Genomic DNA, 16876 nt, shown 5'->3' with positions numbered 1-16876 from the left:
TCTAGAAATGCAGGCTTCCTGTTAGATGGGGGAAAACGAGAGGAATCACTTTCAACCTAAGTAAAGCGTATGGAGGCGCTTGAAAAAGTCGTTGAAAAGGTTGGCCTTTGAATGTGATAGTGTGGCGGTTTACTTTTCGACTCAAAACACTGACAACCCGCGATCAGTATTTATTTAAATATGTTTCGAGAAGCCATTTGAACTTGTCATCTGCTTCCTTAACCCCTGCTGCTATTGGGAAAATTACCACTGTGAAGAAAACGGATGTCTCAAGATGAGCAGTTTCTTAAGCAGACAATCGAAATTTCAATCAAAGTGGGCGCAAAAAATCATAAGCAAATAAAAAAATCAAAGTGAAGGATTAGATGATAGAAGCGATAAAGTGATGAAGGTGGCCTGTCTAGGAAAATAGTTTGATTAATGCTGCATGTCTCTGAAAAGATCAGAGGAAAACAGGAAAGTTCAGAGGCCTTTCAAAGTTTATGCAACGCCCACACCCTTTGTTGAGTAAAAATGACTAAATTCAACTTACTTGGATTTACTATTCAAACAACTTTAAATAATAGTTTCAGTGGAAGCCTTTATGTGCCAAAATAATCCAGCTTGTTATACAAGCAATTATATAATTTCACAGTGATTGCCAGTGTTAAATAGAAGGATGCTAATAAATATGGACTGAATAATATTGATTCATGCTTCCTGAATTAAAATGACTGAATATCGCCACAATGTGGCCTGATGTATTATACACTGGCATGTAGTGAATGCTTGGAGGATTAATTTCTGAACACTTTTTATTAAATGACATTAATTAGAGCTGTTTTTGTTTTCTGTCCAGTTTCAGTCAGATTTAAAGTTAATTGTATCTCATTTATGCCACATGCTAACTATCATTGCTCAAAGTGTGTTAACGAGTATTTGATGTTTTTCGTGTGAAAACCTGCCAAAGTGTACAGAGTTGTTGCATAAAACAGCTCCCACAGTTTAAACCCCTGTTTTCCCTTTGATTATATTCATAAGGGAATGAAACTTATCTGTTATCTAAGTCCTTAAACTTCATTATAGCTGCCAGTAAGAAGTCAGCTAAAGAAGACGATTAAATATTTAGGAGCTACATTGTTGAATATTACATTGAGAAGCTGATAGAGGATAACATTTTGTATTAGAAGAAGATAATGTACTGTATCTGGATAGGACTCGGTAATCAGAATAATTTTACATTAAAGTCTCGTTTCTTTTTGTCCCGTTCGTCAGATTTTCATGCGGTACGGTCGGCAGCGCTGGAAGCTGAAGGGGAGAATCGAAGTGAACTCCAGGCAAAGCTGGGACGGAGACGAGATGGTCTTCATGCCCCTCATCTCCGATCTCATCAACATCAAGGTGCCGCAGAGAAAACACGGTTACAAAACGCAGAGCGGCTGCAGTCGAGTCGACTCTCCCGCCCTGCGGTCGGGGATTGAAACGTGCGTTTCCCTTCGACAGGTGACCGAGCTGAAGGGTTTGGCCACTCATATGCTGGTGGGCAGTGTCATCTGTGAGACCAAGGAGCTGTTCACAGCCATGCCCCAGGTGGTGGCTGTGGATGTCAACGACCTGGGAACAATCAAGCTCAACCTGGAGGTGACGTGGTAGTAAGTAGACGTTTGTAAGAATTGACAATCGCGAAGTCACATTTTATGATAAAATACAAAGCGTTCCTCCGTCGTTTCGTCATTTTAAGTTAATCTTCGAAGGGTAAGTTGTTTATCCCCAGCATATGGAAGAAATTGCTGCATAGCAGAGCTTGTGGGATGCAGCCAATGTCTATTTTGATCCGTTTAGAGTCTATTACTGGACTTGCCATATGTTCACTTCATATTCAGAACGCCCACAACTGTTAGGAGCTGCAAACACAGTGCTGGTGTGTAGCTTGTGGTGTCCTGCCACCTAGTGGGGAGACTGGAAATTAGCAGTTCAACGAGTTCCTTCTTGGAACCTACTCATAATTCATATAATTTTCTTTCACTCTTTTAGCCCCTTCGATGTCGAAGACCTGACTCTATCATCGAGCAACTTGAGCAAAGCTGCAGCCCTCCAGAGACGAGTATCGGTCTACAGCCAGGGTACTCCGGAGACCCCCACCTTCCAGGACAGCTCCTTCTTTGTAAGTCCAAGCACTACCTGTGCTGCATGACAAAACAAACCGAATCATTTTTGTACATCATCTGTGTCATACTAACCCTCGTCCATCCGGTTCCACGTCATAATGCCCTTCGGTGTCTCATAATCCTGCTCTTGCTCATACCCAAAACGCCCCTCTCCCTCATCCCTGTGTGCTCTGGGTAAAGAAGTGGCCGCCGTATCCCGTCGAGCGCCAGCGCCTCTCCTTCCTCCAAATGCTGCGAGAAACGCTGCTGGAGAAGCTAAGGCGCAGCCGCTCTTTTGGTGACCTGGCCTCGCTCCGGCCCAGGCCCAGATCCAGTCTGGAGGTCTATGTGAGTGTGTTGTGTGCCCCTCATCAGCCCACCGCCGCCCCCCTCTGGAATCCTTACTGTGTTGCACCTGCAACACGACTGAGCTGGTTTGTCCAGTTTCACTCTAAAACCTGCAGAATTGCATGTGTGCTAGTTTGCTTGTGGATGTGCATGACTTGCTTCTAGCCATTCATGCTATGCAGTGCTGGTGATAAATTTACATACACTTGATGAAGGCATTAGTGTTGTATTTATTTGAGGCTGTTTTAATTTGGGATCATTGTTTAGCTGGAGAGTTCAGCTGTGTATTCTCCAGCCAAAAGATCAGCTACAAATGAAATGAGATTATAAAAATGATCATAAAACGACCCAGAACCAACCAAGACATAAATCTACTACAACATGAAAGATGGTGTAACATCAGTGCCGTTGATAAAGTGAGTTTTATATTAACATTTAGACTGACAAGTTCGAGCTCTACAGGAATTCACATCCTGCCACATGGACAAGCCAAATACTTTCTAGAGAAACGTTTCATGGTTAGGTGAAATAAAGATTAAGAAGTTTGTTCTCAATGATTAATTAAGCTATCAACCATCAGGCACGGTAATGGCAGCATCATGTTGAGGGGCTGTTTTACTGCCGGTCATTTTAGTGCCATGCACTGAGTGGATGGATTAAAGCTGTACTACCTCCATTTTTCTTTTACTTTACCTCAGCTCAACATCTAGATGGTTGAGATTTTACCACAACGTCAAAACTGGTTCTGGAGTGAATATATTTTCTTTAGGATTAGTAGATTATTTTGGAATTGAATTAAATTGAATAAAGAGGGATAGTGTGAAGGTTCTGGAATGGTCAGAGCTTTGCACTGTGAACTGAGGTATGAACGCTATAATATGAAAAAAAATATATAATGGAAAAAAGAGACTAAACTTCCAGCAGGAAATATGGAAAAAAGCTTGTTGGTGGCTACAAAATTAATTCTCTACATTGATTTTGCCTTATGAACATCTATCCAAATATTATAGTAGGTTCATATTATTGTCTGTATGGAAAAATATGTTCTTGTGTGGATTAAATAAAATCCATTCTTCTTACAAGCAGCAAATTTAGTTTTTTTGCATAATTCCTTCCATCTCAGAAAAACAAGGCTTTAAGTTCATCATTGAAATCTGAAAATCAATATAATATACAAAGAAATAAGGATGTATGTAAATGACTCACCAACACTTGATTTTCTATGGTTTACTTCACTTTTTTTACTCTCTTTTGAACTAAATCCTTTTCGTCTTTAAAGAGAAGAGTTAAAGCTGTCGTTTCTGATCGTTCCTGTCTAGATGCCCAGATTTGAAATCGTCTCGCTGCCGTCGATGTTTTAAAGTTTGACTCCTTTCTTTGCCTTTCCAGTCCACTTTACCGGACGACGTCTTTGAGAATGGCGGCTGCGGTGTGGCCGAGTGCAAACGTCTGTCCTTCACCTTCTCTGACACGTCGGGGTCTTCGGCCAGCCCCGCCCAGAGCTCCTTCTCCCAGAGCCAGTCCAACCCCGAGATCACCGTCACTCCTCCAGACACAGATTCGTTACCCACCCCCATCCTGCAGACCAGGGAGGACTCCATTGCAGAGGAACATCTAGAGGAGGAAGAGGAAGATGAGGAGGAGGAAGTGTACGAGGAGGACGGGGAAACGGGAAGCAGAGGGAGCAGGAACAGTGCCAGCCTTGCCAGCGACGAAGCCGACGTCGCCGACTCGGAGTGGGAGCGCACCGAGTCCCAGCGCAACTCCATCTCCAACTGCGGCTCGGCCGCGCCGTCGCTGTGCTCTGACGGACTCCTGTCCACCGTGGCGCCCGAGGACGTCTTCCTGGACCACGCCGACGAACTGAAGCCGGTGGAGCTGGACACTGAGGAGCCGGGCAACCTGACCAGGCAGCTTGTGAAGAGGCTGACGTCGTCAGAAATCATCTCACCTGCCGGGAGCTCGGCTGAAGCCGGGGGCAGCCTGGGCTGGGCGGGGGAGGGGAGCAGGGCTTTCCTGGAGAGCAGCCTGGAGGAAGCCATCCACAGCCTGTTGACCAAGCTGGAGTCGCTGACCCATCGCTGCAGGGAGCTGCAAGACCTGGAGCAGGAAGTGATGCGCCTGGAGGACCTGCTCAAGGTGATGATCACATCAAGGACTGCTATCTATGATAAGTGACTGAGAGAGGCAGCAAATGATAATCACACTCACTGTTAGCTTAGAAGTTTTATTACTGCCCCAGTTCCTAAACATTAAAAACGTCATCTTTAATTTTTTTATTTTTTTTTCTGCAACTGAACAATACAAAATAGTACAAAATTGTGAAGTGGCGGAAAATTATGCATGTTTGGGTTGCTATAGGTGAGGGCTCGGGGTTGCTAGGTAACACAGTCCTATCGATTGTGACTTATCAATCAGTACGTTTTTGAAATGACTCACTTTTCAGACAGCCAAAAACATTAACTTATTTCCAAATATCTTCTGTTTTTTGTTTTTTTTTATTGGGCTGTTTTTATAAAAAGTTGGAACCCAAATGGTAAAACTTTAAAAAAGTGGTAAAAGTATAAAAACTTGCAAAATGTGAATTTTGCATAATCCGTCCTCTATAATTAATTCAAGCCCTGCTTAGACATTAGATTCACATTCCAGCTGGAAAAACGGCACTGAGCGTACAACCAGAAGTACAGCTGAAAGGTTTAGATCAAGGTGTATACATGTATTAATATGACCCAATCAAAGTTCAGATAGATTATAAACCAAATTATAATCTGTGGCAAGACTTGAAAATCAAAGTTTGCAGATGGTTCTGTACAGTTTAGATTTTTTTATGTAAAATATGTCGAAAAGTCCTTACATTCCCACTTCCAAATTTTGTTTTGGTTTATCAAAAAACTCCTAATAAAATAGTACAGTGAGGTTTGTGACTCTAACCTCCTTACTTTTCTCATCTTTGGTAGCATTTAATGGCCTTTTTTTCCATGTGGTGCTCTTGTTTTTCCACAGTGTCGCCTGCCGGGTCACAGAAGCCGGTCGTCCAGCCTCAGCCTGACGGTGGAGAGCGCCCTGGAGAGCTTCGACTTCCTCAACACGTCTGACTTTGATGACGACGACACCGGAGACGACAACACGGGCATCTGCAGTCTCCCACAGAAATCTCCACCTTTAGATGCAGACCCAGAAAGGATTGAGTGAGTTCTTGAAGGAACTAGAAGATTTGATGTTTTACTTCAGTTTCATTTTTGTAACTTTCTTTCACTTATTGAGACCAAATAGCACTTGGTGAGGTTTTTGTAGCAGGGAAAGAGATTATTTTGTCCAGATCACAACAAAGCAGTAAAATATTCCTTCAAATGCTGTAGAACTTTAGAAGAGTTTTGTTATTAAAACATACAGACAATTGAACACAACCAAATCGATGTTTTCTACTCTGATGTTCAGATTGTTAGAAAATCTGAATTTGAACGCATCTTTGGAAAAGTACGACGTTTTAAAATGCTGCCACCCTGTGGCCGCTGTTGGTGTGTGCTACTCAGGAGCCAGCATCCGGAGGCCAGAGGTCACCTGAGTGAAGCCCTGACAGAAGACACCGGGGTTGGAAACAGCGTGGCAGGAAGTCCGATGCCGCTCACCACTGGAAATGAAAACCTGGATGTAGCCATCGTCATCCACCTGCAGTACTGCATTCACCTCATCCAGGTAGTTTTTCACACCTTCTGCCATCAGAAACTGGAACACGACGCGTTTATTGAAGTGTAACACTAAATCTTCTGGTAGATGCTGACCAGCGGGATGGGTGTGTGGCAGCGACGCGGTGTTCTCCTCAAACTGTCGGGACAGACGCAGCTGCTGGAGGAGCTGGCAGAGATCAGCGTTGACAGGCTCGGAGCCGTCACCTCCGCTGCCGACGGTACCAGCTGACAACTTAAAATCCAGAGTTTGACGTTTATTTTTAAAAATCTAAGCGCCTGATCTTGCGTTGCGCGACGTTTCTCCTTCCAGTTCTCCCAAGCCTTGCGGAGCGCTCGCAGCTGATGACTCTGTGGTCAGAGTGCAGCGGCTCTGCGGGGCTTTTCCACACTACGCTGGACCGGGTTTTCAAACACATGAACCAGCGCTACTCAGCAGTGCTGCAGGAAAGACACCCACACAGCACTGACGCAGGTTGGCACTTGACCTGTAAACCAACAGCAGTTTTCATTTTGTTCCTGAGGTAGAGCCTCTTACACCAGATCCATCTGAAGAATTACGCTAGAAATTAGACAAATTCATTCTCAGAAGTAAGCTGTTTAAAACGCATGATTATGTTTGTCCACACACTCAATGAATTAATGTGTAAAATGCCCTTTCTTATTTAGATTAACTTACAAGCTACGTTTATTTAGTTAGTTTAACTGAGTTCCTCTTTTTAAGTAATAACAACTCTGCAACAATAAAAAATCTTCTCTAATTTCTAGTGCAAAAATCTTAATACACTAGAAACAATACAAAACTAACTTACAAGTAACTTTTCAGCGCGATCTAGGAGCTTGTTTTATAACCATAATTCCTCAATACTGACTTTAAAAAAAGGACTTGCTCTACTGGCAGACTCTTTCACTTATGACATGGGAAACAAGACCAGTTACAAGTTGGAAATAAGATCTGCCAGTGGAACTAATGCCTTTTAAAAAAATCAATATTAAGGAGTTATTGATGTGAAATGAGCTCCTGTATCTTGCTGAAATGTTACTAGTTAGTTTTGTCTTATTTCCATTTAATTAAAAATAATTGCACCAGAAGCTAGACAAAAAAAAAATTAAATACTTGCTAAGATTTTGTACTTTTGCAGTGAATATTTTAATTGGAATGATTTAAGATCATTCCAATAATGATCTTAAATCACTAAGATCATTAATGATGATCGTTAGACTAACCCACAGTGAGAGTGTTATTTCAGTTTACTTGCTAAAAATCTACATTTTTAGCAAGGTTTGGGGGGGAAAAGAGAGAACAGTAAATATAAATTTCAATATAAAAACCTCTTAGAATGTAGAAAAAATGACAGAATTTGAGGTAACGAAGCAAAAATGTTACTTGTTGGTCCTAGCATTAGCACTGCAGCACAGCAATCTGCTACAGGAAGTTAGAAAAGTTGCATTTACTTCAAATGTTCATAAAAGAGCTTAAAATTTGACTAGATGGTACTCAAGTCCGGAAATATATATATTTCCTTTTCTTCAGTGATTGGCATGGTTGTGGGTGAGATGGTGGACAGGAGTGACCTGGCTGCGGCGCACGGCCCTCCTGCTGCGGCGCTGTCCCGGGACGTCCTGACTGTGTTTCAGTTCCACAACTACATCCTGCAGCGCGACGTTCAGGACATGGAGACTCACCTGTTGCACCTGGCCAGAGAAGGTGAGAAGTTACAGGCAAAGCCCTTTTTTTAAAAGATCAGTTTATGTTTTTCCTCAAATAATTATTTAACTTAAACCAAACAGCATTTGTTTTTTTTGTTTTTTTTTCAGTTATTAATAAATGTAATTTGATGACTTTTCAGGCTTCTGAGTTTTTAAGGTTTTTGCCGTAAATTGACACTGATGAAAATTAAATGTAGAACCTAAAAACTAAATATGAGGATCCTTAGTTGTGTTGAAAGAAGAGAACATAATTTGAAATTCATATCTTTCAGATCACTTTGCAAAAGAAAGGCCTTTATAAAGATTTGAGTACAACAAAAGTTAATTTCTTCTTCTTCATATGAGATATTTATCTGCCAAGTTACCCCAAATCATTAATGTATTCCGTACAAAACTATTCATACCCAGTAATTTAAATATATATATATTTTTTTAGATTTGTTTTTTAATTGGAATTACAAACGTTGGTGTGTTTGCTGGGGTTGCTACGCATTTCCACAGATTCCCCTTTGTCCCTCTGATTGCCCCTAAATAAAATCTAATTTAATTGTTGCACAATACGGTCCTACAGAATATCGAATATCGGAAGTTGAATATAAATGCATTTTTTTTTTGTTAGAAAAAAAAAGCATACAAATTTAAATATTATCCTTTTCTTTCTGTTTTTAGAGTAATGCAATACTTTGTGTTTTATATGGCTTAAAAGTGCAACAAAGCTCGTCCAAAATGCATCCAAATGCTCGTTATTGAAAGCAGAGGTTTTGATCGTTTTCCGCTTGTGTTCGTTTGCAGAGGGCTTTGCGAAGACCCTGTGCGGTGATGATTTCTCTCGGCATCTGGCACAACTGGAGGAGGTGCCTTTGTCGACTCTCTGGCCTCAGAACGGCACCCTGAGGGCCCTGGCTTCCCTGCTGACGGCAGAAGACCCCCAGGTCAACAAGGCAGCAGCCGACTACCTCTCCTCTGGAGCGTCAGACAGACACTTCAGGACCAGGGTGAGCAGCGGCGACCGGAGCCCAGGCTTGCATTGGAGTCTTAAGCGGAAGCAGCGTCTGAATGTTGTCTTGTTTTTGCAGGCTGTAGAGTACTACACCCAGGCGCTGTCGGAGGCTGGAGTTCAGAGCCAGAGGGCGGCCTGCTCGGCTCTCAGCTGTCTGCAGGTCAGAGTCGCATCCCACTGTTGTCTGAAAGCAGTTACACACTTCTAAAGATAGAAGAATATGGCTTGCTTGTAGGATTCACAAATGCATTTTTTTTCTGCGTCTGAAGGCAGTGGAGAGCCTGAAAGCGGTCGTATCGCTGTGTGATTCAGCTGATGAGGAGCTGCGCCATGTCGCCATAGAGACGCTGCTCACATTTGGTGAGTGCCGTTTTGAATCCTTGGAAATAGAATCGTTTCTCTAAAACCTACATTTGACGTGGACTGATACTACGCCTCCTACTGGCCAACCAGTGTAACTTAATATTGGATTTTATAAGTGACGAATTTTATTTTGTGAGTATATTAAGTGGGGAAGGATAAACATAAAATAATTCATTTTTGAGCTGCTGCTCAGGATGTTGCCACACACTACAAAAAATTATTTTAAAATTGTCTTTACACAAAATATCCTTACCTGGTAAAAAAAAAAAATCATGAATAAGAATAAAAGAATACAAATAAAATCCATTCTTGTGGCATGTGAGCCTGACGTCGATCACTTGCGTATTTTATGACCAGCGACATGCAGGCAAGCATGTGTTGCTTGCATGAAATGTGGTTTGTAGCTAAATTTTAGGTTCTCTTCTTTGATAGATTTTATTATTTTAAACATGACAAAGAATAAATCCAACCTATTTTAACTTTCTCCTCCACTGTTTTTGACCACGTCGGAAAGATTACCTTCATATTTAAGCAGAAAAACAAACTGGCAAAAGATGCTTGAGCCTTGATAATTGGTTTATCAAGAATGATCATTATATTAAAACCTCCTGTGTTTCTGTTGCCGTAGGCGAGGAGGGCCAGCTGGCGTACGAGCAGCTGGACACTGTGGTTGGGGATATGGTCCGTCTGGGCACGCGGAGAGGAAACGCCGTCACCACCGCCTTCTGAACCATGGAGCCGCTTGAAACCTAACAAACTGCCGAGGAGCGCTGAGGGGACGACGTCGAGCTCTCCGAGCTGCTCTGCTTCTCCGTCTGACGGCAAGAAACCGATTTATGCTCGTAGCTGCCTCTCGAGAAGAACTAACACCAAACAGACGGTCGTAACACACAACCTACACCCCTCCTGGATCCGGACTTGGACTCTTTTTACTTTAATATGAGCACTCCTCTTTTCTTAACTTGCTTTCTGAGCCAGGCAGGCCAAGTCTCAGGCTGAACTGGAAGCGAAGCTGGAACTTGACTGGACCCAAAGCTGCTGCTGCTGCTGCTGCACAGACTGTGGATATTCCTGCAAAGCATCCTCTCCTTGGAAACAAGCACACACCAACCACATCACTTACTATTAAGGAATCTGTTCATATCTACAGACCGACGTGTCGCTTAAATTTTTTTTGTGATTTTTAAGTAATTATTGCAGCATGTTTTAGTTGCGTTGCTTTTTAGGTGCTTTCAGAAGACGGCACTAGAAAGCTTGTAAATGCAGCATCTTTTACACGGCTGGAAAATACACCTGGTTGTGTTCGCAGTGTAATTTGATTCGTGTTTTCTGGTACGTTCCATTTGATTTTCAGGGATTTTGCATAGGCTGAAAGACATGTTGGTGGAAGATGGTGTTTTTTTTTGTTTTTTTTTAGCAGTAAGTGAAGTCAGAAAGCAGTTTACAGCCTCCTTTGTGAAGAGATGAAGCAGGGGCCCTCTGTTCCACTCGCTCAGCAGTTTTATGTCTGAGCCTTTTCACGCTTGCAGTTTAACAAGTGCAATCTTTTGTTTTGTACATATGATTGTTTTCTTTTTCTTTCGTTTTCGTGCACCTCGTCGATACGAGGAGCCCGCTGGATGACGTCGGCTTCGACCACCTGAGCCTTGATGAGGTCGAGGCGGCAGATTCCACAGAAGCTCCTTTTTGTAAATGTTTTTTTTTTTTCCTGCCGGGTCAGGAGCCGCTGCAGGGTATTAAATCCGGCTCGGGATTTCTAGAGAACGCACGTTTTAATATCTGAAAAAAAGGAGAAAAAAAAGAAGAGGATAGGAACTGAGTGGTATCGTAGCCTCGTTTTAGGCTAACTGCACATTTACATATTAAAAGGCTTTGTTTTTCCACATCTCTAAAACGCTGTGTGGGGAAAAAAAATGACCGGAGGTAAGGATCTACAGGTGCATCTCAATAAATTTGAGAATACTTTAAGGTTAAATTAAAGTCATGGAGTTCACAAAGCAAAAAATTGTATTTCAGCCATTTATTTTGGTTCATTTTGAAAGTTCACCAGTTGACAAAATTTAGCTCCTTACTTGTACGCGATAATTGTGAAAATATTTTAGGCATCAGTGACACAAGGTCACTTTTTGAATTAAATCGAGACAAGCTTTTGAATGATATTTTGATTTATTGAGCTGCACTTGAAATGCCTGCTTGTATCATGCTACCTGTACTACTGAGTCGAGTGCTAACACAAGACAAACATTCACATAAAAACCTGTTTCCTATTTATTTACTCCTTGTAACTCTACTATTCTTTCAGAGTTAAGCTGCAAGTAATGCAGAAAAACCATGTTCTGTGAATAATTTTCATATTTATGTTGTATTTTCAGGTCTAACGTGAACTGTTGACCTTGATAGTTTTATCATGGTCTTGTAAACTGATGGTTAATTTTAATTGGAGTTTATTTTAATAGAAATATATTAGATTATCATTTTTTGGAGGAGATTTGATATGTTTTCTTCATTGAAGTATCATAAAAAAGTTTGAGACTTCTATATATTTATAAATGTTACTTTATCAACTAGAGGATGTACTGTAACCAAAGGAAATTTAATTATAATTTTGACCATTTTTTAACAAAAAAAAAGAGCTAATTCAAGAGAATGTATTTTCAATAAAACATTTGCATTAAGGCCAGAACTCAGATCTAAAAGGAAAAGCACAACTTAAAGAATTAAACCCACAATAGATGGATCTTGTTACATTTAGATGTAACTTCTGAATCCAGTTCTAAGCCATATTAAATATTCTTATACATTGTATTTTTTTTCCTGTATTATCTGTAAATGTGTGAAGTTACTAAAATATTGTCATTTGTTTTTCTATACACTTTTTGCAAAGTATGGTCCAAATCTGAAGCAATTTTCATTTCATTATGTGCATAACAGTACAGTATTTTTAGCCTAGCATCTAAATTAACCTTCTGTATATAGCATTCTCCCTTTTATGAACTTGCAGTTGACCAGTGTTTATAATTAGTGGGCCATGTGAATACCAAGCACTGTCGAGTACAAGCAGGCAAGTGTGCACATGTGGAGTCATTTACAGTTTTAACACTTTGCTGAAATTGAAATTAATCTGTGGTCCATAGCTTCAGCACTGATCCATCTACTACTCATCTGTTAGCAGTATTTGTGCTCCAATATTGCAATAAAGTATATTTTTGCATATTTAAAATTACCGTTTTGATTTTCTACAAGTATTTGCCATCAACAATGGCCCTTAAAATTTTGGGAAAAAAAGTCCAGCCTTTGTCACCTTAATTTGAAATGATCTATATGGGATGATGTAGGCTCAGCTATGCTGAAAAGAAATTGGAACAAATTAGATTAGGCCAAAAATTGCCAGGTAATGCAAACAAGGTACTCGCACCCAGCAAAATGTTTAGTTCTCTTAAAAAGGGCATTTTTAAGAGTACTTGCTACCAATTGAACTGCATCTTAAATTAATCCTAAGAGTCAGCTCTGTTCAAGTCTTTCCTAATTCTGTATTGGCCGTTTGACTTGCGTTAAAAGCTAAATGAGGGCAAAAAGCTAAGCTTTTTTTTTTTACCGTAAACAAAACGGGAAGTCTTTGCATGTAGAAAGAGGCAGCCTTCAAACTGCAAATGGGTATTAAATGAGAAGGTGCAAAGGCAGAAAGTGTCAACATGACCCATTTCTATAAAACAATTATCTTCACTTTAAAAGTTGTTCAATACCAAAATGTACAAAGTGCAGTAAAGGAGCTACTTGATAAATTTAGCAGTTCTGTCACACACACACCCTTAAAGTGAAGAATAGCCAACAGGAACTCAGTTTCTTTAAATTTTATTGTATAGACTATGTACAAAATCAGTTAAAAAGTGGTTTTACGTTTTAAACTGAGACAAGGGTCTGCCAACAGCCAGATTTATTAACATACAAGACCCTGCAAAACAAGGTTGAAGTCTGGAAAACATTTGTTTCAGTTTTAAACTACAGGGCTCCTCTATAAAAGTACCCAGGAGTCAGTGAGGGCTTAATACCAGTCAATTACCCGACAAAAGTTCTTTGTATTGAAAGATGGAGACAAACTGTCCAATGCGTTTAAATTTAAACTCAAATGATAAAAAGCTGCAAACAACTCAAAAATTACAAGTTTAACAAAAGAGAGCACATCTCCTTCAAAAGGGGGTCTTTCTAAAGTCAGTTTAATCCTGAGGGTCCTGCTTCGTCATGATACGACGTCTCTTCATCACTGTAGTCTGCCTCCTCTTGCTCAGCTGGACCCGCCTCTTCTGCATCAAATGCAATGTCCTTCATTTCTTCCAGGCTCTCTGGACTCTTTCCAGTCAGTCTCTGTAAACACATTATACAAGTTGTTAATTAGTACCAAGAAAGATTATGCCTTTACAATGAACTTTATTTACTCTGGGGGAAAACAAAAACAAAAAAACAAAAAAACACTTCAACCCATAGTGCACAAGGGAGGCATTTAAACTATTGGATTAAGTGTACCAGCTCCAGTTACAGACCTGTATGCCACTGCCAAAACTGCTGCACTTTTGGATAAAAAGCAGCATCAAGTTCAGAAACCTAATATGTCAAGGCCTAATTATGCCCTTTACTGCAATCCAAGATCAGGTTGAGCTTTAAGACAAAGGCAGACAGGACAAAGAAAATCCATGCCAGGTGTTTGGTAGATATGCAGAGTACAGACCTCAATCATGTCAGCCATGTACTGCACGTGTTGCGCCAGCTCCTGCAGCTCTTCGTTCTCAGACTGGAGCTTGCTGATCTGCTCATCTCTGGCTTCGATGTCTTTGTGCAACTGGTTTGAGAGAAATTAGTTGGTCAGAGCTCAAAGTACAAGGTCACCAAACTGAAGAACTTTAAAAGCACTGAAGACAGTTTTGACAGGCCTGACTGAACAGAGAAGTAGACAAAAGCCAACTAATGATTGAATACATTTACTGCAGTCTGGACTGGTTCTTTCCCAGGGTCAAGGGAGTTGGAGCGTGGGAACGTTCAGAAAGTTAAACATTATCTGACCCCTAGTGTTTAACTCACCTTCTCGTTCTCCTGTAGGACGCTGTACAAAGCCTTTCGTCGTTGTTCTGCTACTTCTTTCCAGTAAGAGGAAGGAGGAGTTTCTAGAAAAGTGCAAGACAAAGATGTCATTTCTAGAGGGTCAAGCAGATTTTCACCAGTTACAGAACCAATCATAAGTTTACCTTTGACCATAAGTTCATATGCTTCTTTGGACAGGCCATCTGGTACACAGTCAACTTCTTCCGTTTGTGTGGCTTTGACTTCTACTTTAACCCTCTTCTGACCTCTTGACTGGTCCAGTATCCACTGTTTCCTCTTCGGAATAACCTTTCCTGTCTAAAACAGAAGAATCGGGATTAGAAACGGACAAACCCTCAGCTATACAATCAAGACTATTGCTGCAGGCCATACCCGAGTCAATTTCAAACTTGCGTTGACTGCTGAAGCCTGGAGGACCTGCAGGCTGTGTCTTTGTTTTTCAACTGCCTTTTGAGGCGATGCAAAGAAGTTCTGAAAGACAAATATACCTTCAGAGATCAGAAAAGGCAAGTTTCCCCTTTACAGCAATTCTGATTAAACACATAGAATTGGAGAGTCCTTATATGGTATACGAGTGCAAACATATACATCAAGTTTAATGCATAGACTGCATCTTGAAATCAATTTCAAATATTGCATTCAACTTAATCATGTACATAATAATGGGGAGAACATGTGCTTCAGGAAGAAAAGCATTGTGATAACAGAAGACTTCAGGGAAAACCAGAACTTAGCACAAGTCAGAAAATGCCCAATTAGTGCACAGTGACAGGAAAGTACTCAGAGTTATGATTTGCTGAGCTTGGCATCACCTGACACAGAAGGCTTTAGTTACAATGTCACTAAAGTAGAGAGAAGGCTCCTTAAACTACTGCCACAAGCTCAAGGGTAGGGCAAAGTCATTGCGGTCATGGGAAAGCTCCTCTTGAGTGCTCATTAAGGAGCAGGACAAAGCCTAGTTAATGTTTGGCTAGACCTCAATAGCTCCATTGGTTTGAGGCTGATTAAATCGTCTTTCAGAGATTTGGACCATTTGAGAGCCCAACAAGAATTTCAGTTCTTTAAAAGGCAACATTACTAATGCAATCAATTTCAGGGTGAAGAGTTGATAGGATGCCATGAGTTAATCAATTTCAAATTGTAGTTTCCCCTTTAAGTAGTGTTTTTTGAACTGAAGGACATTTTGAAATGCCATAAGAATATTGTTGAGTTTGGTTAGGTTGAAAAGACTACAGCTACAAGTTCTTGAACCTGTGAACAAGAACATATTTATAAACTTCCAAGAGCGTGAATTTTGAGCTACGCTAAAAAGGATCCACATTTTATTAAGGCAACACAGCCACTTTTTAAATCTAGATGCAGTGTTTATATTCCACTTGAGATAAATTTAGAGTTTAAGTTTTAAAATCTTCGATGAACTTCACACACACACAAAAAAGAGCGGTGGCTTGTACAATTAACCCGTTAAATACATATACCTCTTTACTTAACCATCTGTTGAGTTTAGAAATAGACGGGCCCGGGCAGACCCGTGTACAATTCAGCAACAAAGCAGCATCAAATAAAATAAAATAAAAAACAACATGCTTAAAACCCAAGAAGAAATACTTCAGATTTACCTTCATGTTCTCATTGGATCTCTGCTGCTTCACGTTGCCAACGGAATTCATTTTCTTTCCGGAGATCTGATAAATAAAGTTGGGCACAAATTAAAGCAGATACTGCACAAAATCAAACCAAAGCAAAATACGCATTTAGACATGGGTCGATTGTGATTCCAGTTGACTAGACGGTCAAAAATAATAGGATACAAACGTCTTCTCGTGCTAAAAACAAGCCAATTCAAATATTATGCTAACGGTAGCGCCATACAAGTCTAATGATGTACAAATTTGGCTTAAATATAAGCCCCCGTACACCACAATCTCTAGTCAATGTGTTAATTACAAGAATATTTCAAACAGCCCAACATTAGGAGACGTAAATTTACCTTTCACAATCTCAACCGAACCTCTTTACCACTCTTGTTTTCCTCAACTAAAAGATCTCGCGCCAGGGGCTTAAATACGCACACCGAGTCACGTGTGAAGCCACCAATCACCATGAAGAATTTTCATTTTCTTCTCCTCCGCCTCCTTCTTCTACCAATAGAGAAGGAGAAAAGACACAGGTATGAATGCATCATACGGGAACGGTGCTGCCATATTGTGAGTGGCAATTTCCATCCAACCAACTTTAGGTTAATCATTGCAATGATTAAGATGAGGCGCATGAGGGTGTTCAATGCGCTTGAAGGATTACAATCGTTGACAAAATATGGATCGTTTTCTATTTATGTTAACAGTGGCAGTTTTATAATGTGAAAGAGTGCGTTTACTAAAAGTATTTTAATTTTTAGTATAACTACCATAACATTGCAAGGTTCGAATGGCTGACAAGGTCTAATTCAACTTATTTTAGTTACAGTGTATTTGTATTGATGCAAAAATGATTCATCCAGAAGAGCTCCAATATTCCAGATAACTAGACATTTTTATTTTTTTCCATCA

General features: G+C 40.5%; 2 protein-coding genes across 6 annotated transcripts in view; one reads left to right on the top strand and one right to left on the bottom strand.

Moving 5' to 3' along the window:
* Window positions 1-12453, top strand: part of ripor2 (RHO family interacting cell polarization regulator 2) — a 69852-nt gene extending 57399 nt beyond the window's left edge. For 4 of the 5 annotated variants that reach the window (XM_008422028.2, XM_008422030.2, XM_008422027.2 and 1 more), the window contains 13 exons: window positions 1255-1380; window positions 1483-1631; window positions 2014-2143; window positions 3864-4613; window positions 5478-5662; window positions 6008-6170; window positions 6249-6381; window positions 6474-6635; window positions 7695-7868; window positions 8663-8865; window positions 8947-9030; window positions 9140-9230; window positions 9862-12453. In XM_008422028.2, the coding sequence (XP_008420250.1) occupies window positions 1255-1380; window positions 1483-1631; window positions 2014-2143; window positions 3864-4613; window positions 5478-5662; window positions 6008-6170; window positions 6249-6381; window positions 6474-6635; window positions 7695-7868; window positions 8663-8865; window positions 8947-9030; window positions 9140-9230; window positions 9862-9962 (2451 nt within the window). In that variant the 3' untranslated portion in view covers window positions 9963-12453. The remainder of the gene's footprint in view (window positions 1-1254; window positions 1381-1482; window positions 1632-2013; window positions 2144-3863; window positions 4614-5477; window positions 5663-6007; window positions 6171-6248; window positions 6382-6473; window positions 6636-7694; window positions 7869-8662; window positions 8866-8946; window positions 9031-9139; window positions 9231-9861) is intronic. The other variant, XM_008422029.2, reaches the window with a different exon arrangement.
* A 616-nt stretch (window positions 12454-13069) lies between these two features.
* Window positions 13070-16418, bottom strand: gmnn (geminin DNA replication inhibitor). The gene is made up of 7 exons (XM_008422025.2): window positions 16318-16418; window positions 15947-16012; window positions 14700-14798; window positions 14471-14624; window positions 14307-14389; window positions 13957-14067; window positions 13070-13595 (listed from the first exon to the last, which is right to left on the bottom strand). The coding sequence occupies exons 2-7, from the start codon at window positions 15995-15997 to the stop codon at window positions 13443-13445; spliced, it is 651 nt and encodes a 216-aa protein (XP_008420247.1). The 5' UTR covers window positions 15998-16012; window positions 16318-16418; the 3' UTR covers window positions 13070-13442.
* Between the last annotated feature and the right edge of the window lie 458 nt (window positions 16419-16876).

This window comes from Poecilia reticulata, linkage group LG11, assembly GCF_000633615.1.
Source record: "Poecilia reticulata strain Guanapo linkage group LG11, Guppy_female_1.0+MT, whole genome shotgun sequence".
Classification (NCBI taxonomy): Eukaryota; Metazoa; Chordata; class Actinopteri; order Cyprinodontiformes; family Poeciliidae; genus Poecilia; species Poecilia reticulata.
The sequence above is the reverse complement of the archived record's forward strand: the minus strand, read 5'-3'. Positions and strand labels throughout refer to the sequence as shown.

What these genes read in the sequence shown, in the direction of transcription:
- gmnn (XM_008422025.2), bottom strand. Translation starts at nt 15,997, where the DNA reads ATGAATTCCGTTGGCAACGTGAAGCAGCAGAGATCCAATGAGAACATG. An exon ending in GATCCAATGAGAACATGAAG is followed by an intron (nt 14,799 to 15,946) that starts GTAAATCTGAAG and finishes TTTGTCTTTCAG; the next exon opens with AACTTCTTTGCATCGCCTCA. An exon ending in CAAGTTTGAAATTGACTCGG is followed by an intron (nt 14,625 to 14,699) that starts GTATGGCCTGCA and finishes CTTCTGTTTTAG; the next exon opens with ACAGGAAAGGTTATTCCGAA.